This window comes from Trichosurus vulpecula, chromosome 9 (assembly GCF_011100635.1).
Source record: "Trichosurus vulpecula isolate mTriVul1 chromosome 9, mTriVul1.pri, whole genome shotgun sequence".
Classification (NCBI taxonomy): domain Eukaryota; kingdom Metazoa; phylum Chordata; class Mammalia; order Diprotodontia; family Phalangeridae; genus Trichosurus; species Trichosurus vulpecula.
The window spans coordinates 99,226,226-99,249,198 of record NC_050581.1 but is presented as its reverse complement, the minus strand read 5'-3'; the positions used below and the strand labels follow the sequence as shown (position 1 = coordinate 99,249,198).

At 35.7% G+C, this 22,973-nt stretch overlaps 1 protein-coding gene across 1 annotated transcript in view; it reads right to left on the bottom strand.

Moving 5' to 3' along the window:
- The window catches only part of CNTLN (centlein), a 440,159-nt gene that overhangs the window by 154,589 nt on the left and 262,597 nt on the right, over window positions 1–22,973 (bottom strand). The window contains exons 14-15 of the mRNA XM_036739595.1: window positions 12,267–12,367; window positions 6,217–6,308 (exon numbers count right to left, since the gene is read on the bottom strand). Coding sequence (XP_036595490.1) covers window positions 6,217–6,308; window positions 12,267–12,367 — 193 coding nt within the window. The remainder of the gene's footprint in view (window positions 1–6,216; window positions 6,309–12,266; window positions 12,368–22,973) is intronic.

The following is a 22,973-nucleotide window of genomic DNA, read 5'->3' as shown; positions in this document are numbered from 1 at the left end:
GATACTGCTATAGACACAATTCATTGTGAACAATATTTTCAAAATGGAAAAACTATCTGCACAAGCAAAATAATTTGAAAGCATAGACATAAATCACAAAAATAAGATAAAGTTTACATGAATTTGAACATATAAGTCATGGGCTGCAAAGCTGACAAAATGACTGGACTCAAAATTTAACGCATCTTAAAAATCAAGATGATTTCAATGGTGCTTACAATTTTCTAAAAGGTACTGAAATATCCTTATTTCACTATAACATGTCTTTGACATGTTTTCTTTTAAAAATATTTTCTAGCTGGGAAGACACATTTGATAGTTCCTTTTTGCTCTGATCTGACAAAGGATTGAGAGCTAGAGAGGAACTTCAGAGACCATCAAAACCACCTCCTTCATTTTATAGAGTAGAAAATTGAAACAAGGAGAAGCAAAGTGGCCTTCCCAGGATGACACAGCTAACACATGTCTGAGGGTTTGAACCCAAGTTTTCCTGGCACAAAGTCCAGTGTCCTAACCACAGTGTACAATGCCTCTCATTCTGGCTTAGTGTAGATACTGTAAAATGCTACTTTTGTCTGGAATTCAGAACGTTCTTTAACAGCTAAAACACAGAGGATGGAGTTGAAGATTATTTAGGTAACTAGGGTTTCCTCCCCAAAGTCATCTGTCTAAATTGTTGGCATTGGTTGTCTAAGATATTTCAGTTTTGTCAGATAATTAAATCAACTCCTGATTATCACAAGCTGGGTAAACCTATATTTGAAGAAGCCAATGCAAATACTTCGTAATTAAAGGCAAATAATTTTGGATTTATCATGCCATCATGGATGAGAAAGACTGAATGTATTTTGGTTCAATTCAGTGATGCTTTGCTTAGGCCGGAGAGGTTGAACCTTTCACTTCTTAGGTTACCAGAATAAGAAATGAACATTTTTGGGGGCAGCTAGATGGTATAGTGAGTAGAGCACGGGCCCTGGAGTCAGGAAGACCTGAGTCCAAATCCGGCTTCAGGCACTTGACAAATTTACTAGCTGTGTGACCTTGGGCAAGTCACTTAACCCCAACTGCCCTCCCTTCCTCCCTCAACAAAAAAGAAAAAAAAGAAAAATATGAACATTTTTTTCACGGTTGGATATAATTTTTATGACTATTCTTATGAGTAGTAGATGATTAAATATAAAATAGAATAACAAAGGCCAGTTCAACATAATGTGAACTAATCCCTCCAATAAGAATAAGGACTAAACTTGTGGTTTCACTGATAACAAGGAACTCCCTCTATCAACTCAAGTCAATACCTTCTCTTTACCTTTCAAATAGCACTAAGAGTTAAGTAACTTGTTCAGGTTCACACAGCCAATATGTGTCTTCCTGGATTCAAGGCCAGCTCTCTATTGACTATACTATGACTTCCTCTCTCCAAGAAAGTATAATGAACTTATCAAAATATTTTTAGAGGATTCTAAATATACTCAGATGCATTAATCAAGTATTTTTAGAGCCACTAAATTTACTCACTACATATGTGCAAATGAACAGGTACAAAAAAACACAAATCTACTTCCAGAATTCCCATTACGAAATGCTTTTAAATGAATGTCTCTAAGCAGAACCAGGAGAACATTGTACATAGTTGCAGCCACATTGTGTGAAGACTTTTGATAGACTTAGCTCTTCTTGGCAATGCAAGGTTCTAAGACAATTCCAAAAGGCTCGTGATGGAAAATGCTATCCACATCCAGAGAAAGAATTACGAAGTTTGAATGCAGATCGAAGCAGACCATTTGCTCTCTCTCTTTTTTGTTTTGTTTTATTTTGTTCCTTCTTTCTTGTGGTTTATTCCACTGGTTATAATTCTTCTTTACAACATGACTAATGTGAAATAATGTTTAATATGAATGTATGTTTTTATATCAGCTTGCATGCTCTCTTGGGGAGGGGGGAGGAAAGGGAAGGGGAGAAAATTTAAAACTCAAAAGCTTGTGTTACTGAATGTTATAAACTAAAAATAAACAATTTTTAAAAAAATAAAAAAGTCCCTAAAAAGAAAAAAAATTGGTCACTTATTAATAGGCTGAAATCAGAGAAGTCAGGAATATTAGGAACAACAGTAATTCCAAAAAGTTATTAGATTTTCCAATTATATCAGTGATGAGGAATATTACATAATTTCTAATAAGCAAATTTCTATAATATTATTCCTTTTATGATTTTTTTACATTACATTCAATCAATTGTGTTGTATCCTTTGAATTGTTGACAGGGAGTTGGGAAAAGAGGCCACATGGTATAATATAGAGAAAAATCTTTCTCAAGTGTAGGTCTGACCACGTCATTCTTTCCCACCCTCCAACACGCGCGTGCGTGCGCACACACACACACACACACACACACACACACACTCTCAATAAACTCCTGTGCCTGGCTCTCCTTTACCTCCCAGATCAAATATAAAATGGCCTTTAAAGTCTTCTGCTAACTAGGTCTTCCCTATTTGACTCCCTTCCACATACTCTAGGATATAGGGATCCTGGCCTGCTTGCTATTCCTTATACATGATACTCTGTCTTCTAACTTTGTGACTTTCTAGTGGCCATCCCCATCCCTGGAATGCTCTCTCTTTTCACCTCTGCCTCCTAGATTTCCTCAAGAGTCAGCTCAGATCCCACCTTCTGTAAGATTCTCCTTCTCAATTCCCCACTCTACCCACTAACTGCCTTCCTTCTGAGATTAACTCTCATTTACACTGTATATAACGCTCATGTACATAGCTGTTTGAATGTCTCCCTCGTTAGAATGTGAAGTCCTTGAGGAAAGTTACCATGTTTTTTACATTCTTTGTATTCCTCAGTGATTGACACAGTCTCTAGCACAGAGCACATGCTTAATAAATGCTTCTGGATAATGCTGATGATACAAGAGGCCTTGTCTTCCAGTCAGGAAGACTTAATAGATGTATGACACTGGACAAGTCACTTTATTTTTCTGTGCCATACTTTCCTTATATGTATAACGTAAAAATTGGATTCTACGTATCTGTGGTCCCTTTCTGGTCTAAATCTATGATCCTAAGCCTGACATTTACTGAGTATGAATCTGAGCAAGTCGAATTAAATTTAAAGATACAAAAAATGAGGCAGAGTAGATAGAGAGCTGATCTCAAAGCCAAGAAGACCTAGGTTCAAATCCCACCCTTCTCACAAGATCCTTTCCTTCTCTGTACCCCAGGCAGCTGTTGAAGATGGTCCTGAGGTCCTTTACCTAAGGTCCAAGCACTTTTTGTAAAAAATATTTAGATAACTGTTTTTCAATATATTTGATTTCTTTTGTCATAACTTAGATTTTATTTTATGCATTTAAAAAATAATTCTGAGGAGGCATCCATAGGTTTTCCAGATTGACAAAGAGATCGGTCATACAGAAAAGGTTAAGTAAAACCCTTGGTCTAAGACAAGATGCTAAGAAGGGCATAGCATGCATGATAGGCATTTTCTTACTGGGAATCTCATATACCAATGAAATCACAATTCCAAACAACAAAACTAGTATTATTTTATTAAATTAGAATGATTTTTTTTTTAATTTTAAAGAACTGACATTTTACACACAACTTAAAAGTCAAGGGGGGCACTAAATTATTTTAACTTTTTTTTATAAAACTTAAATAAGTTGACAATAAGTTAAAGACAGCCAAAACAACACAGGGATATAAAGTTAATAATTGTATTACTTTAATTTTCTTAGAAAAAGGTAAGGATGGAAAAGAGAACAAAACTGAAACACTATCCCTCAAGAATCTATATAGTGATTTATACCCTTTAACCCAGAAATACCACTTCCATTTCATTAACTAATTCAAGATAAGCAAAGACATATCCTACTGAATGTCTCAAACATGAATACAGATGTTATAATAATTTAAAAATATAAGTTCATTTAAAAGTATTACTAAAATCAAATTAGTGTTGTCATTCTGTATTTTCTTTATCAATATTCATTTCACATGTATTACCATGTGGGGATCTAAGAAATATTTTGATGTTATAAAGGGTTCCTCAAACTTGGGGAGTTTGAGAAATACTAGTTAAGATAGCAAGGGACATTTCATAGGTTCTAATATAATGTTGTGCACACTGAACTTCTCAGTATATGCTCTCAACAGATTGGCTTCGAAATACAATTAAAAGTAAAGGAGATAAAAAAATTTTTTTAGAAAAGGAGGATGAGGGAGGAATTAAAGGAACAATCACTTGGCTTCTGGGCTAAAGCATCTGAAATATTAAAGAGAGATTCCAAACGGAGAGCAAACAAAATATGTGTTTTCTTTAAAGATTTCATGTTCAAGTTTTCCTTCCTTAACTAAAAAGTTTTAAATAAATTATCATCATGGAAAGATATAGCAAATTTCATTTAAAATAAATCACTTGATAATACATAATTCAAAATGTTACTGTACTGATTAAAAATACAATAAATGAAATATTTCAGTTCTCCCAGATAAAATCTATACTTCAGTCTTGACCAATTCTGCTCTTTTCTTTCTGAACCAATCTGGATTTCTTCTATAGGGCATTAATGGTTATGTCAAAGTAGATGGTGCTACTGTAAAATTGGGAAAACTGTCTAAAAGAAAGCTATGATCTTTCCATTAATATCATTTATAACTATAATAGAGATAAATTAACATGCTAATATGAAACATGGCCAAACTAAAAAAAATCTTATTAGTTATTTAGTAGTTAAAATTAATTTTTAAATTTCTAACACTGAAGGCACTTAAAATAAAAAATAAACTAGATTTATACCCTAAGGCAGCAGTGTGGTACCAAATATCCATAGAGACAAATATCATACTGAACCTGGCAAACAAAATTATGTTTTTTAAAAATAAATCATAAGCCAGTATAAATGATGTGACATCCTAGATGTTAGTGCTAAAATAATTTCAATTCCACATTTTACCTTAAGATAAATGAACGTGAGCATTTCTTGTTCTCCTTCTTATTATTTTAACATGATGTTTGTCATTCAGTAATAACGAGATGACAGCCTTCATTACCTGACCATATGGCAAGTGTTGTAAGTATATGTGATGATATCTGCTGTAAATTATTACAGGTTAAGCCAAAAATATAAGAAAATGGATGTAACGACACTGATAGATTATATGTTGTTGTATTATTATATGTTCTCCTGGTTTGAAAGATTTCTAAGAAGCAAAGTTAATCCAGTTTGGTCAAATGGCAATCATTTTAAAGAGTAAGTGTATTTAAAGGATGCATTTTTTTTATAACAAACCAAAACATATGGCAAAATACAACTAAGCCTCCTTAAGTGAACATCTGTTAACTTAACATACCTGTGTATCAAAATATGAATTAAAACATAAATATGAATCATAATATTTACTTGTTAAATGATAAGGCTCATAACAATATCTGCCCATTAATATTAGGCCTACTACAGTCAATAGGATTCTCACTATACATTAAAAGTAAATGATGAGCTTATGAGTAGATTTTTAACTATAAAACTCAAAGAACAAAGTAATTTACTTTATGCAAATATTTTATATTTAAAAATTTAAAAGCATATTATGAAATTATAATGTGAAATATAAAATCTCTACATAATTTCTTTGGCTTAGAAGTTAGATGTTTCCACATTTAATATTTCTAAGCTACACCTGAGGCAATGTGCTACAGTAGATCAAGTGTTAGCTTCAATATTGGGAAGACCTAAGGTTCAAGACCTAAAGTTTCTCAGACACATACAAGCTGTGGGCACCTAAGCCAGTCACTTGACCTCCTGGTGCTTTGGGCAGGTCTCTAAAACTTCTAAGTTGCAAGGAAGGTGCTGGCCTATATTGGTAGAGTGAGTTTCAGTTCCTTATCTCAATGAAGTTCCAGATTCAGACCCTATCCTTGTTCTTAAACTATAAATAATAAGAAAATGCTACATTTTAATATTTATATGTATTGTTTTCATTTCCTTCACTCTAAAATATTTTTAATCTATTTATACATAAGCACAAATGTCTCAACATTTATTTCATACTCATTGATTTTTGACCCAGTTTCGGCAAGCCTAGCTAGGAACTAAAATTAAGCATTCACCAAAAAGTGTAAATTAATGAGCTCTTGTTTAAAATAACATAATCCTTTATGTTAAAATTTAAATTTAACTTACTTAGCTCTATAGTAAAGATTAATATACCTTTTGCAATGTCTCATCTGACTTTTGTTTCAGTTTCTTCTCTAAAGTATCATTACTGACTTCTTGATCTTCACAAAGTTTATAGAGTAGTTCTGGCAGAGAAAAAATAACATATTATGCCACCTAATACATCACTACAACATTACTCTGTCATTTTCAGGATATAAGTCCTATAGGTTCTCAATTATGAATAATGTAGTCTATTTTCTTGTCAAGTCTTTGGCCAATAGTTGTAAAGTGACCTCTTCCACAGCTTTGTGTCACAGAATTATGGATCATTGTAGTATCACGGTGTGGTTTTTTCCTGCAGTACAAGTTTTTCAAAGGTACAATAGATCTGCAGGTAAAGATACTATACTTTTATTCTCACTTTCATTCTTTTATAAACTATTCCCCCTTTGCTTTAAAAGCAGAATTCGTTTCCATTTTATCTATACAGTCAGTCACTACTAGTTTTGTTTTTTGGGTCTTATTCCCTGCCTGGAAGATGAAAGCGATTGTTCAACAAAGCAAACAGTCAGAGAATTAAGATGGACTGAAACTTTAAACCATTTTTGTTAAGTGAAAGATCATGTACTCTACAAGAGAAATCACAAAAGTTATTTTCCTGTAAAGCTATGAATTCATAACAATTAGAAACTCAAATGGCAGAGTGAACTTACGTCTATAAAACATGCCAAAAAGCAGCTAAACTTCCTGACAAGTACAAAATTTACTATTAACAGAATAATTTGCAAAGTTAAAAGAACCCTGAAAACCTTTGTTATAAGTACTAAAATTAAAGGGGACCAAAGTTGATTAAGCTGTTATGTTTACATATTAGGTTAATCACTATTGTCCAAACAATTTCATATTCAATAACCTTAGGGAATATTAAATCTCTCAAAAATAAAGGGAAAAGATGAAACTGAATTAGGCTTAAAAAAAAGGTATTAATGTTTCCTTGAGAATATTTGTTTAAAGATATAATTTTAAAATATATTTCAATATTTTTAGGTCATTGAAAACTCTGATTTATCAACAAAGGAGAATGAGAAAATAGTTTTATTCACCATAGAGTAACAATCATCTTGGTTTAAACAGTGATTAATAAATTTGTTAGAATGAATTAGGCATTTCTTTTGTCTTTGGAACATGTCATATTGAATTAAAATTTCTATGTTCATGAAATAAATGTAACACTATTCTACAAATAACAAAAGCTAAAAAAGGTAGAACTCTTCATCTAGGGAATATGTACCTTTACCTTGACAGTAATCTCTTAGCTCCCTTGTTTTTGTTTTTGTTTTGTTTTTAATTATAGTCCCCTAACACAGTGGTACTGAATACATTTACAACATTTTAAAAGTAATACATAAATAAGATATGCAAATAATATTCATCTTTTATGCATATTTAGCTATCTGTGTGCCTACTGTATTTCTGGGTACAATATTTACCACTTACGTGTCTTAAAAACCAAGATGTTTCTGGATTCAAAGTGAATAAGCCAGAGAACAAACCAATAGTTAAATATATTAAAATAGGTGCTGCAGAACCACTTACAAATAAAACCACTGAAACTACATATTTTTAAAAATTAAAGCTTGTTAAAATAAACTGCTTATAAAAGTAAATGAATTAAATAAATGCTACAACAAAATTATCTGGGGTCAAATCTATGAAACAAAATTAGCCCTCCTTCTTAACTTCTACAAATCAAATCAACAAGTATTTATTTGTGCCTACTGTATCCAAGACATTGCACTAAGTTCTGCTCGTTGGTTGACTGTTGTCCTTTGTGCCCAAAGAGAACCAAAATGACATTTCTATGTCAGGGTCTGTAAAGCCATTCAGTAAGTGAAAGATCTTTTCCCTGCCCATGGAATAGGCTTCAAGTGGGGCCAACAAAGGGAGGTCTGATTAGCGACAGGCCCACACCTTTTCATTAATTAGATGTGAGGCCCCAGGCTAGTTAGCAAACTAGTTTGCTAGTTTGAGAGAAGCAGGAAGCCCTCAGGGCCCTAAGGGGAGTTGCTAAGACCAGAGCCAATGGTATGTGCCTGAGTTCTAGTCAATCAGATGATGGCTAGGACTGTATAAAAAGAGAATAGAACTTGGAGCAGAGCAGAAAACTGAGGACTGAGAGAGGAACTGGACACAATGGAGCTGGAAGCAGCAGAGCAGAGAGAAGCAGGATTCAGAAGCAGAGGGCCAGCATCCAGAGTGTGCAGAGCAGAGAGTACTGAACACAAGAGGGAGTGACAGAGATTGAGGAACTTGGAGTCAGCAGAGCTGCAGGAGAGAGTGCTGAGCAGAGACTTAGGATTCGTGAGTGATCTTCTTATATGAGGGCCCTAGCACTGAGGGGAAGCACAAGCATGGCTTGGTTTCCTGCTATAATATTTTGTTATAATCTCCTTGTTACTATAGTGAGGTGGGCTTATCTGTTTTGGAATATTATTGCCACAATATCAAATTGGGAGCATTGGTCCTTGAATCTGATCCTTTGGAGTTTAAATAAATGTTATACTTCCTCGGCTTTCTACCTAGAGAATTCCTTATACTTCGAGATTCCAAACCATTCAGGTATGCCCGTGGTCCTCTCAGAGGTCATAAATTTTGCCTTACTGATATAGGATCAAGGTATAATATGTATGATTGTGGCCAATCAGACCAATACGAACTTAGAAGGTTCTATAACAGATTAGGCACGAATAGTCCGTGTGAACATTTGGAGTAGAGATATCTCTAAATTTGCACAGCTCCTATTTCTTTTGAGCTACTGCAATTGTATTTTGCTCACTGAGCACAGTACCTTCTTTGATACGGGCACACCATTTGGGTAATCCTGTGCCAGTGCCTCTCATGTCTCACAGTCAGTTCTAAAGTTCTTTAGAGAGACCTTGAGAGTTTTCAGCAATGTTGTCAGGTGCCTTCGATAAGGATGAAAATAGCATCAAGTTCAGCTGCCACACTGATGATAAATTACTTAACTTGAAAAGGCTACAAGCCAAGACTAAATAGGAGGGAGAGTTGATGCACTGCTTTTTGTTCCAGATGGTTATGCACTCAATGCAGTCTCTGAGGCTGAAATGCAACAGAATGTGCTGCTTGTGCTATTGGCCTGATGATTAACACCAAGAAACAGAAGTTCTCCACCAGTCAGCACCGCACCATCGATATGTGGAACCATGAGTTACCGCAAATGGAGAAATTTTGAATGCCATGGATTAAGTTCATTTCCCTTGGCAGTGTACTTTCCAGGGATGTAGATTATGAGGTTGATACATACATACCAGGTTGATACATACTAGCTTGGTGTTTGGCAGGCTCCCAAAGAAAGTGTGAGAAAGAAGAAATATTAGGGTGCCTAGCAAACTTAAGGGCTACAGAGCTTTTGTGCTGACATTGCTGTTGTTGTATGTCTGTGAAACCCGGGCGGTATACCAGGGCCATGCCAGGAAATTGAATTGCTTACATTTGAATTGCCTTGGGAAGATTCTAAAGATCACCTGGTAGGATAAGGAACTGGACACTGAAGTCTTTTCTCAAGCTGAACTGCCATGCATTTATATTCTACTGTGAAGAGTGCAACTCCAATGGCCTGGCCACATTGTTCAAATGTCAAAACACACATTTGCCTAAAAGATGATTTTATGGAGAACTCACACAAGGCAAGCACTCACACAGAAGTCAGAAGAAGCAATACAAGGCTAGTTCTGTTAGGCTTAAATGCAAAGAATTTGTGGGAATTATCATAATTCCACAATGACTTCTAGAATCAGAAATGAAATAGTAACAATGAAATTTTTAACTTTGGAATTATCACATTAAAATGTGGTATTCCTAAGTTAGGGTTGGCAAAACTGTAAACCAAAAACTGGAACATTCACCTCTGGTTAACAATAAACTCAAGGAAAGCAAAGAAATAAAGTGCTCCTTAACTATGGAATGGTTTCACCTTTGCCAACACAGAGGATGACAGACAAGAGAATGGAGGAAATTGAATGGCCTTTTCTCTGGGGGTCCTTCCTTCCTATTTTTGAAAGGCAATCTAATTTTTTAACCTTTATTTAATTCTTTAGGATTTTATTTTTCCCCAGTTACATGTAAAAACAGTTCTGACATTCGTTTTTAAAACTTTGAGTTCCAAATTCTCTCCCTTCCTCCCTCCCTACCCCAACCCCATTGAGAAGGCAAGCAATTTTATTTAGGTTAAACATGTATAGTCATGCAAAACATTTCCATAATGTCATGTTTTGAAAGAAAACGTAGACCAAAGAAACCCCTCCAGAAAAATAAAGTAAAAATGGTACGCTTCAATCTGTATTTAGGCACCATCAGCTCCTTTTCTGGGGATAGATAACATTTTTCATCAAAAGTCCTTCAAGAGTTGTCTTGTATCATTGTATTGCTGAGAATAACTAAGTCATTCACAGCTCATCATCTTACAATGTTGCTGTTACTATGTACACAGTACATTTCACTTTGAATCAGCTCATGTAAGTCTTTCCAGGTTTTTCTGAGAGCATGACAGGCAGGTCTAATTCTTAAGGTCTTGACCACATTATGCTGAATCTAAAGGATAGTAGAGCTCATTACTTGTTGATTTCTGATTTAAGAGTTATTCAATGACAGACCCAGGGTAATCTAGGACTGAACCTGCACCACAGTTATCAAATTGCTCTAAGGAAAACTGTGACACAAAAATCTCAGCTTCCATGGTTTTCATTTTCTTCAGCATAGAAGAAATAATTTTCACTTTACAGATTGTTATCCTGTCTTCTCTTTTCTTTCGGTCCAAAAAGAATTTAAATAATAAATTCTAAATTGTCTCTAAACCCTTACTGCGACTTATCTCATTTTCTTTCTTCCCAAGGCAACTTCTTCTCCACAACCAGGCTTCTTTGTGCTATCACTTCAATGAAATTGCTCTAACATCATCAAAAGATGTCATTATAAAAAGAACAAATAATTCTTATCTTTCTAATCTTACCTCACTTCTTTTGCTGATCTTTAGACTTTCTCTTAATATGGCTTTCATGATACTGTCCCAATTTCCTTTCTCTTTTCTAAAGCTAACTTTCCTCTTCCCCATCCCCTAACTGGGGAAAAGCTAACACTGCCTAAGTAAAGTTTGGATCATGTAGCTCTAAATTTATTACCTATCCCTCACTTTCAGCAATGTTACTGTTTCTTGTCCCATTTATTGACAGGTTCACAAAATCTTCCTGCACTTCACTATCCATAGGCAGTTAATATCATCTATGCACCTGGATATGGCATGATGAACTCCTTTTTCAGATAAATCATATAAAAATTAACATATACATTCCAGAAGCAATCCTTGGTGAGTTCCACTATGTTGATAGTATCTATTTATGACTATCTACTTTTTCTCTATCTCTGAGCCAAGTCTCAATATTAAAAAACTACCATGAACCCATGGTGACTCAATTTTCAAAAACTGTTTTGTTGTGGAATCTTGCCATGAGAATTTGTAAGTCTAAATGAATTACATTCTTTGGCTTTTCTTCATCTGCATTTTTGTCTACCTCTTCAAAGTCCTCTGGTAGATTAGACAAATATGGTATTTCAATTTAATTAAATAACTATACATCAACTACATTTTATTAAGGACAATTATTGGTAATATGGAGCAAAAAAAGAGTACAAAATATAGTTCCTATCCACAAAGAATTTATAATCTATGGGAAGATGTAAACCATTTAAACAGGAATTGTTAGAAGTGATAGCATGTAATGCTATTTAGTAGAAACAAAAAGTGCAATAGGAGTTACAGGAAAAAATTGATTTGGGCTATGATTATTGAGAAAGAATTCAAGAAAAAGGTGGAACTTCAGAAGGGCCTCCCAGGAAAAAGAGAATATGAATGAATAAAAAGGGAATTACAGAAGAGATAGACATAGGACACGCAAAGGGAAAGGAAATGGGGAGAAAAGTAAGGAAACCAGATGCATTGAAGAAGAAAAGGTTCATGAAAGGGAAGAGTAGAAAATAAAGGGGTGTGTGGGGGTGTGTGAGTGTTCATTATATAATTAATTTACCTTCTCTTTGTTGTTCCAGATATGCATTCACTTCTTGCATTTCAGCTGCTTTGACAGATCTAAAAACTTTGAGTTGATCCAACTCCTCTTCAAGATTCACACTATAAGAATTCAAAATAATGTATTACTTTTTAACATATTGAAACATAAAAGTAAACATTAGTCAAATCAATCAATAAATATTTACTGAGTGTCTACTATTTGCCAGGCACTGTGCTGGGCACTGAGGATACAAAAAAAAATACAAAAGATCGTCCCTGCTCTGGAGGAGCTCACAATCTTAAGGTAGCAATACCAGGCAAACAACTGGGTACAAACAATCTATACACAGAATAAATTGGAAACAATTCACAGAGACAAGGCACTAGTTAGGAGAGATTTGGAAAGACTTCTTATACAAGTCAGGATTTAAAGCTGGGACTTGAAGAAAGCCAGGATGGGAAGATGATAAGGAAGATGATTCCAGATATGGTGGGATAGCTAGAATTGGAATATGTGGGGAGATAGAGTATCTCATAGGAGGAATGACAAGGAAACCAGTGTTACTGGACTGAAGAGTATGTGGGGAGGAATAAGATATAAGTAGCCTGGAAAGGTGTGGGAAGGTTAGGTTATAAAGGGCTTTGAATGCCCAGAGTTATATAGTTTATTAGCCTTTTAGGATTGTAGAATTTCAAGAAAAAATAAAAGTGCTAAGTAATTTTGTTTCATATCATATAAATAAGTAACTTAAAGTTTTCAGATCACGTAATAACTCAAGGTCACGTATTCTGGGAAATAGATTCATTCACATGGGACTATTAACATTGGCAGAACTAGTTTCCATATGCATAACATACATCAAAAGTTCTAAGTTTTGTACTAATGGGTGTTTATGTATGGTTACATGTTTGTTTTATAAGATAAATGACTAAATACGTGTCCACTTAAAGCTAAATTTTTCATTTGTCAGGTTACTTTTAAGTATGTCTACTCCAAACTACCAAAGTTCAATATAAGCTAAAAACAAGAATTAAGGGAAGAAATGGAAAGAAGAAATATGATGGTTATCTTGGAAATTTTCCATATAAATCATTTAGTATGAATATTACTCAGTGGAATAAATCTTCAAGATAAGACAATGTGAAGTAAAGCCTTTTGTTAATTCTCAGATAAAATGGAAGATTTTCACTCCAGGTTTTTGAGATGGAGAATGACATAGTCAGATATGTGCTCTAGCAAGATGTGGAGGTCAGATTATGAAAGACAGATTAGAGAAAGAAAAGATTAGGGACAAAATAAATAAATAAGGGGCTACTAGTACAATCAAGAGATGATGAAGACCTAACCTATAGTGGTGGCCACGTGCATGAAGAGAAGATATATATTTTATGAACTAAAAAATCTCTAGTGTCTACTGAGGCAAATTCTTATTCTTCAAAATTTATATTAAAAAATCCACAGTAGAAAATTCAGCACTTTGGATAGGCATCTTTGGACAGAAGTATTCTTCCAGGAAGGAAAAAATGTTTTTAACAGCATCAATAATAATTAAAGAAGCTTTTCATGTGCATATATTTAAATCATTTCTAACATTTCCTTTTTTGTGAAAATAGGGACACAGTGAATTTTAAGGGTCTATTCTATGCCAGGCACTATGCTGGGGGATAGAATAAAGAAGACATTGTCTCGTTATTTCATCAAAAGGTGTATTACCTGTCCTTTTCATTCTGAAGGCTGATGTTAGGAAGATGAGGGTAAGAGAGAAAGTGGGGAAGGTACAGCAAGTAAGAGAGAAAGGAAGAGATTGTTTCCTTGGTTTTTTACCCTGGCAACAATCAAAGAAGGTGGTGAATCCTAATCTTGCTCATCCCTGTGTGAGCAGGCAGATATGCAACAAACTACCCAGGAAAGATAATCAGTTATCCTTTAAAATTATTAGAAAAGATATTTTTCCAAAAATTTTTTGACAATGCATTCCACTGTATCCAACATGTTTACACTTTTAAAAACTTTTTTTTAAGCTTATGTGGTCAATCTACCAAAGAAGAGTCAGGATTAATATAAATGTTATTTAAATAATTAGAACACAGTTCATATTTGGGCTGTGCTAATGAAAGAAAAATAATAATATTACCTAAATTATTTTATAGATTTACTGTCATACCAATCAAATTACCAAGATGATAATTTATAGAGCTAGATAAAATAACAAAATTCACACAGGGAAAGAACAAAAGATATAGAACCTGAAGAAAATCGGAGTAAAGGAGGAATGAGGAAGGAACAATGCTCTTGCCTTATAATATGGTTTAAGGTCTCAATCTGCTTCATTCAGATCTTTTCTCCCTGGTTTCTTTGAAGTTATTGACCTTTCTTCCAAATGAACTTTGTTACTATTTTTCCTAAAGCAGATACTTTTTTAGTAAATTAATTGGGATGACATTGAATAAATAGATTGGTTAGGTAAAATTGTCATTTAAAAATTATATTGGCTTTATCTTCCCATGAGCAATAAATATTCCTTCAATTATTTAGATATGACTTTATTTGCATAAAAAGTGTTTAATGTTTATGTTCATATAATTCCTGTGTCTGTTTTAGCAGGTGTTTTATATTGTCTATTTATTTTGAATGGTCTAAAACAATATTGAATAATATTGCTGACATATAGTATAGTTTCTCTTTTTCTCTTTTGATTAAATCTATCTTAACTTTAACTTTGTCTGAGATAATAACTGCTACCTCTGCTTTTTGTTTTACACAATAACATCTACTCCTATCCTTTATCTTTATGGATATCTCTCATTTTCATAGTGTGTCCTGAAAAACAACATATTGTTGAATTCAAATTTTTAATCTGCTATATGTGTCCATTTTATGGGTAAATTCATCCCACTTACATTCTAAGCCACAATTACTTGAATATTTTCCTCCTCACTACTTTTCCTCACTATCCTTCTCATCCTATTTACCCTATCCCTCTCTCACTCCTCTGTTTTACTTCTTTTTTTAAAAAATTTATTTAATATATTTAGTTTTCAGCATTGATTTTCATAAGTTTGAGTTACAAATTTTCTCCCCATTTCTACTCTCCCCCCCACTCCAAGATGGCATATATTCTGGTTGCGCCATTCCCCACTCCCCTCCCATCCCCCTTTCCCTTCTTCTCTTGTAGGGCAAGATAAATTTCTATGCCCCATTTCCTGTGTATCTTATTTCCTAGTTGCATGCAAAAACTCTTTTCTTTGTTGTTGTTTTTGAACATCTATTTTTAAAACTTTGAGTTGCAAATTCTCTCCCCTCTTCCCTCCCTGCCCACCCTCCCTAAGAAGGCAAGCAATTCAACATAGGCCACATGCGTATCATTATGTAAAACCCTTCCACTATACTCATGTTGTGAAAGATTAACTATGTTTTGCTCCTTCCTAACCTATCCCCCTTTATCCAATTTTCTCCCTTGACCCTGTCCCTTTTCGAAAGTGTTTGTTTTTGATTACCTCCTCTCCCCATCTGCCCTCCCTTCTATCGTCCCCCCTTTTTTATCTTCTTCCTCCTTCTTTCCTGTGGGGTAAGATACCCAATTGAGTGTGTATGGTATTCCCTCCTCAGGTCAAATCCGATGAGAGCAAGATTTACTCATTCCTCCTCACCTGCCCCCTCTTCCCTTCCTAGAGAACCACTTTTTCTTGCCACTTTTATGCGAGATACTTTACCCCATTCTATCTCTCCCTTTCTCCCTCAATATATTCCTCTCTTATCCCTTAATTTGATTTTTTTTAGATATCATCCCTTCATATTCAACTCACCCTGTGCCCTCTGTGTGTGTGCGTGTATACACATACACACACACATATATATACATACACCTACATACATACATACATAGACACACACATATGTATATGCATATTCCTTTCAGCTACTATGATATTGAGGTCTCATGAATCATACAGATCATCTTTCCATGTAGGAATGTAAACAAAACAGTTCAACTTTAGTAAGTCCCTTATGATTTCTCTTTCTTGTTTACCTTTTCATGCTTCTCTTGATTCTTGTGTTTGAAAGTCAAATTTTCTATTCAGCTCTGGTCTTTTCACTGAGAAAGCTTGAAAGTCCTCTATTTTATTGAAAATCCATATTTTGCCTTGGAGCATGATACTCAGTTTTGCTGGGTAGGTGATTCTTGGTTTTAATCCTAGCTCCATTGACCTCCGGAATATTGTATTCCAAGCCCTTTGGTCCCTTAATGTGGAAGCAGCCAGATCCTTATCCTGATTGTGTTTCGACAGTACTCAAATTGTTTCTTTCTGGCTTATGCAGTATTTTCTCCTTGACCTGGAAGCTCTGGAATCTGGCGACAATGTTCCTAGGAGTTTTCTTTTTGGGATCTATTTCAGGAGGCAATCAGTGGATTCTTTCAATTTCTATTTTACCCTCTGGCTCTAGAATATCAGGGCAGTTCTCCTTGATAATTTCTTGAAAGATGATATCTAGGCTCTTTTTTTGATCATGGATTTCAGGTAGTCCAATAATTTCCAAATTATCTCTCCTGCATCTATTTTCTAGGTCAGTGGTTTTTCCAATGAGATATTTCACATTGTCTTCCACTTTTTCATTCCTTTGGTTCTGTTTCATAATATCTTGATTTCTTATCAAGTCACTAGCTTCCACTTGTTCCAATCTGATTTTTAAGGTAGTATTTTCTTCAGTGGTCTTTTGGACCTCCTTTTCCATTTGGCTAATTCTGCCTTTCAAGGCATTCTTCTTCTCATTGGCTTTTTGGAGCTCTTTAGCCATTTGAATTAGTCTATTTTATAAAGTGTTGTTTTCTTCAATATGTTTTTCAGTATTTTTTTGGGTCTCCTTTAGCAAGTCATTGACTTGTTTTTCATGGTTTTCTCACATCCTTCTCATTTCTCTTCCCAATTTTTCCTCTACTTCTCTAAGTTGTTTTCCAAATCCTTTTTGAGCTCTTCCATGGCCTGAGGCCAGTTCATGTTTTTCTTGGAGGCTTTTGGTGTAGGCTCTTTGACTTTGTTGACTTCTTTAGGCTGTATGTTTTGGTCTTCTTTGTCACCAAAGAAAGATTTCAAAGTCTGAGACTGAATCTGAGTGCGTTTTTGCTGCTTGGCCATGTTCCCAGCCAATTTACTTGACCCTTGAGTTTTTCGTCGGGGTATGACTTCTTGTAGAGCAAAGAGTACTTTGTTCCAAGCTTGAGGGGATGCGCTGTTGATTTCAGAGCTATTTCTATACAGCCAGCTCTGCCACACCAGCACTCCTCCTTCCTCAAGAACCACCAACCTGGACCTGAGGCAAATCTTAAGCAGGCTCTGCAGTCCTGCTCTGATCCGCCACTTAATTCCTCCCACCATGTGGGCCTAGGGCCGGAAGTAACTGCAGTTGTAGTGTGTAGCTGCACCTCTTCTGCTGCCCCTGGGGCAGTGGCTGAACTGCGAACTCTGCCCCCTGCAGCTTTTCCCACTAACCTTCTCCATTGTCTTTGGTGTTTGTGGGTTAAGAAGACTGGTAACTGCCATAGCTCACTGATTCAGGGCCCTGTGGCCTGTTTTGCCCGGCTCCCAGTCTGGTTGGTCCTGGTGCAGCCCGTGCTGGGCTGTGCTCCAATCCACTCCCAGCTCTGTACGATAGACCCTTCCCAGAGACCATCCAGGCTTTCCTGGGCTGGAGCCCTGCTTCCCTCTGCTGTTTTGTGGGTTCTGCAACTCTAGAATTTGTTCAGAACCATTTTCACAGGCATTTGGAGGGACCTGGGGGAGAGCTTAAGCAAGTCCCTGCTTTCCAGCCACTATCTTGGCTCCCTAGGCTATTTTTTTGATTGTGGCTTTCAGGAAGTCCAATAATTCTTAAATTATCTTTCCTAAATCTATTTACCAAGTCAGTTGTTTTTACAATGAGATTTCACATTTTTTTCCTGTTTTTTGAAATTTTATTGTTTCTTGATGTCTCATGGAGTAATTAGCTTCCACTCACCCAATTCTAATTTTTTTAATGTTAATATGTGGCTTTCTTTTTTTTCTTTTAAATTTATTTTTAGTTTACCATATTCAGTTCCACAAGTTTTTGCATTTCAAATTTTCTCTCCCTCCTTCTCCTCCCCACTCCTAACCCAAGACATCATGCAATCTGATATAGGTTCTACATATACTTTCACACTAAACATTCAAAACAGTCAAGTTGTAAAGAAGAATTTTAACCAATGGAATCAACCACAAGAAAGAAGAAACAAAATTGAAACAAAAAAAAAGAATAAAAAGAGAGAGAACAAATAGTTTGCTTCAATCTGCATTCAGACTCTGTAATTCTTTTTCTGGATACGGATAGCTTTTTCCATCATGAGTCTCTGGGAGTTGTCTTAGAACCTAGCATTGCTGAGAAGAGCCAAGTCCATCAAAGTTAGTCATTACAGATACAATGAGTCTGTAATTGTGTATAATGGACTCCCAGTTCTGCTCCCTTCACTCAGAATCAGTTCATCTAAGTCTTTCCAGGTTATTATGAAGTCTTTCTGCTCCTCCTTTCTTATAGCGCAATAGTATTCCATTACATTCATATACCACAACTTGTTTAACCATTCCCCAACTGATGGGCATCCCCTTGATTTCCAATTCTTTGCCACCATAAAAGAGCTGCTATAAATATTTTTTGTACATATGAGTCCTTTTCCCACTTGTATGATCTCTTTGGGATATAGCCCTAAAAGTGGAATTGCTGGGCCAAAGGGTATGCACGTTTTTATAACCCTTTGGGCATAGTTCCAAATTGCTTTCCGGAATGGCTGGATCAGTTCACAACTCCACCAACAATATAACAGTGTTCCAATTTTCCCACATCTTCTCCAGCATTCATAATTTTCCTGTTTTGTCATGTTAGCCAATCTGACAGGTAAGATGTAGTACCTAAGAGTTGTTTTGATTTTCATTTCTCTAATCAATAGTAATTTAGAGCATTTTTTAAATATGACTACAGATATCTTTAATTTCTTCCTCTGAAAACTGCCTGTTCATATCTTTTGACCATTTATCAATTGGGGAATGACTTGTATTCTTATAAATTTGACTCAGTTCTCAGTATATTTTAGAAATGAGGCCTTTATCAGAGACACTGGTTGTAAAGATTCTTTCCTTCTGTTTCCCTCCTAATCTTGGTTGCACTGGCTTTGTTTGTACCCAAACTTTTCAATTTAATGAAATCAAAATTATCCATTTTGCATTTTGTAATGCTTTTTATCTCTTGTTTGGTCATAAATACTTCCCTTCTCCAAAAATCTGACAGGTAAACTATCCCTTGCTCTACCAGACTGCTTATAGTGTTAGCCTTTATATCTAAATCATGAACCCATGTGGACTTTATTTTGGTATATGGTGGAAGATATTGGTCTATGCCCAGTTTCTGCCATACTATTTTCCAGTTTTTCCAGCAGTTTTTGTCAAATAGTGAGTTCTTATCCCAGAAGATGCAATCTTTGGGTTTTTCAAACAGTAGATTACTACCAATTCTAATTTTTAAACAATTATTTTCTTCAGTGATATTTTGTACCTCTTTTTCCATTTGGCCAAGAATGCTTTTTGAGGAGTTCTTTTTGCCAGTAATTTTGTGTGCTTTTTTTTTTTTTACTATGAGATCAATTCTGGTTTTTTAACATGTAATTTCTTTAGTATTTTGTGCCTCTTTTACTAAGCTATTAATTCTCTTTTCATGATTTTCCTACACAACTCTCATTTCATTTTGAAAATTATCACTTTATAGTACATTCTGAGATCTACTATGGCTAGGCCCCCTTCCTTACCATTTTTTTTCATTAATTCTCTTGATATTCTTGACCCTTTATTCTTCCAAATTAACTATATTAGTTTTTTCTAGCACTTATCAAAATAATTTTGGTAATTTGGAATGGAAGTGAATAATTAATTAAGGGAGACTTGTCATTTTAATTATGTTGGATTGGCCTATCCATGAGCAATTAATATTTGTTGCAATTGTTCGGATCTGACTTTGTGTGAAAAATATTTTGCAATTGTTTGCAAAGTTCCAGGGTTTGTCTTGGCAGGTAGACTCACAAATATTTTCTATTGTCTATAGTCATTTTAAATGGAATTTCTCTTTCTCTTGCTCCTGGACTTTGTTGATAATATATTGAAAAGTTGATGATTTATGTGGATTTATTTTATATCCTGTAACTTTGCTAAAGCTGTTAATTACTTCAGCTAGTTTTTAAGTTGATTCTCTAGGATTCTCTAAGTATACCATCATGAAATCTGCTGTGATAGTTTTGTTTCCTCACTACATATTCTAATTCCTTCACTTCTTTTTCCTTCTCTTATTGCTATGGCTAGAATTTCCAGTACAATATTGAATAATAGTGGTGATAATGGGCCTCTTTCCTTCACCACTTCAGATAATGCGGGCTGATGGTTTTCAATAGGTAAAGTGACCAGTAGGTCACAGCTTTAGTCCTAGCTTCCCTGTCCCCATAGTATCTTCCTATTTTTTTTAATTTTTTTTCTCATTTTCCCAGCCTTTTTCTTGACTTCTAACTTTATGTTAAAGTTGGGTTCTGCTCTAGGGGTGGAGAGGGCACTGTCCCAGGCTTCAGGTCTTTTATGCTGGTGTGTTCAAAGCTAGTTCAGGGTAAGGGGTGGGGGGGTGGGGAGAGGTGTGTTTACTACCATCTTGGCCTGTGCTCTGATCAGTGAGTGATCACAAACATACCTTTCTGCCCTGGAACAGTGATGAGGGTACCTGTTCCACTGTGGCGGTAAGCTATGGTACACTAGTGTTCATCCTCAGAATGGGACTGCCATCCAGAACTGTGACTTGGATCCTAGCATGGGCAAAACAACAGAGTCCTGCCCCCAGTGCCAGCAAACAGTCCCCTGTAGTCTCCTTCTGACCAATTGTTTGACCCCCTTACAGTCTGTGAATGGAGCTGGGAGCTCCAGGGGCAGCTGCTGCCACTGATGATTCAGTCTCTGCTAAGGTCTTTTGAGTTTATGTTTTGGTCTTCCCTGCCACTATAGCAGCTTTTTATGATAACGTTCTTTTTTGCTGTTTGCTAATTTTTCCAGCTTATTTTTTTCATTTTGAACTTTATGTTAAAGTTGAGGTCTGCTCAACTAGGAATGGGAAGGCACTGTGTTAAGCTTCAGGCTTTTTCATGATGCTGTTTTCAGAGCTAGTTCTAGATGGTCAGCATGTTTTTGGTGTGTCCAAGGCAGTGTGATCCTGGGAGAGGTATGGTCACTGCTCTCCTGGTCCCCTGTAACCACTCCTCTTTACCATGGAATTGAGACCAGGGCCCCTGCTCCCTTGTGACTGACCATCAGCACTCTTCCCTGCCCTGGACTGTGACCCAAAACTGCACATTGGCAATAGAGTTGCCAATCAGCACCATCCACACCCAGTGCCAGAAAAAAGTCCCACGTAATTTTTTTCGAACAGGTATCTGACTACCTTCACCACTGCTGGTTCTGAGAACTCCTGAAGTTGCTGTGTAGCCATTGCTGGTGTTCTCTACACATCTGCTCCAGGCCATCACCCACTCAGGTGTTACAGACCTCTCCTGCTGACTTCCTAAGTTTTCTTAGGCCAGAAAAAAATGCCTCACCTTCACCTTATATTGACTCTGCCACTCCAAAATTTGATCTGAGGCATTATTTTAAAGTTGTTTGAGGAGAATGTTGAGAGTTCAACTCAGTTGTTGCCTCTATCCACAATCTTGTAAAGCTGTATTTAATATGAAGCAATTAGAAGCAGAGTAAACAAACTTTTGACCTGCTTTAAAAATGAGCACTGAAGACATGCAGGTTTCTTGATTACCCAGATAAAAAGGTCAATGTTAGTGGAGGCAGGGACTAATAAATGGCAAGGGGAAAATATGCTTTCTGATCCAGGGATTTTCCTGGAGAATGTTTCTGGACCCTAGGGAAATGAAGACTATTCAAAAGGACAGTAGGGGTAAGTAATCTTAATTGGGAATTAGAGCAGATGATAAAAAGAGCCTCAGGTCATCCCATTACTACTCTCCCACTCCTCCCCACTCCCAAATAATACTTCCCAAGAATTTTTCTTCTAATTTGGGGGTAATAAAAAATGAGGGTGAGTTTTGAACTTGGGCAATTGTTTTTTTTCTTTTTTTTTATTTAACATATTTAGTTTTCAGCATTGATTTTCACAAGAGTTTGGATTACAAATTTTCTTCCCATTTCTACCCTCCCCCCCACTCCAAGATGGCGTACATTCCTTTGGTTCTGTTTTATAATATCTTGATTTCTCATAAAATCACTAGCTTCCACTTGCTCCAATCTAATTTTTAAAGTAGTATTTTCTTCAGTGGTCTTTTGGACCTCCTTTTCCATCTGGGTAATTCTGCCTTTCAAGGCATTCTTCTTCTCATTGGCTTTTTGGAGCTCTTTTGCCATTTGAGTTAGTCTATTTTTTAAGGTGTTGTTTTCTTCAGTGTATTTTTCAGTATTTTTTTGGGTCTCCTTTAGCAAGTCATTGACTTGTTTTTCATGGTTTTCTCACATCCTTCTCATTTCTCTTCCCAATTTTTCCTCTACTTCTCTAACTTGCTTTTCCAAATCCTTTTTGAGCTCTTCCATAGCCTGGGACCAGTTCATGTTTTTCTTGGAGGCTGTTGGTGTAGGCTCTTGCACTTTGTTGTCTTCTTTAGGCTGTATGTTTTGGTCTTCTTTGTCACCA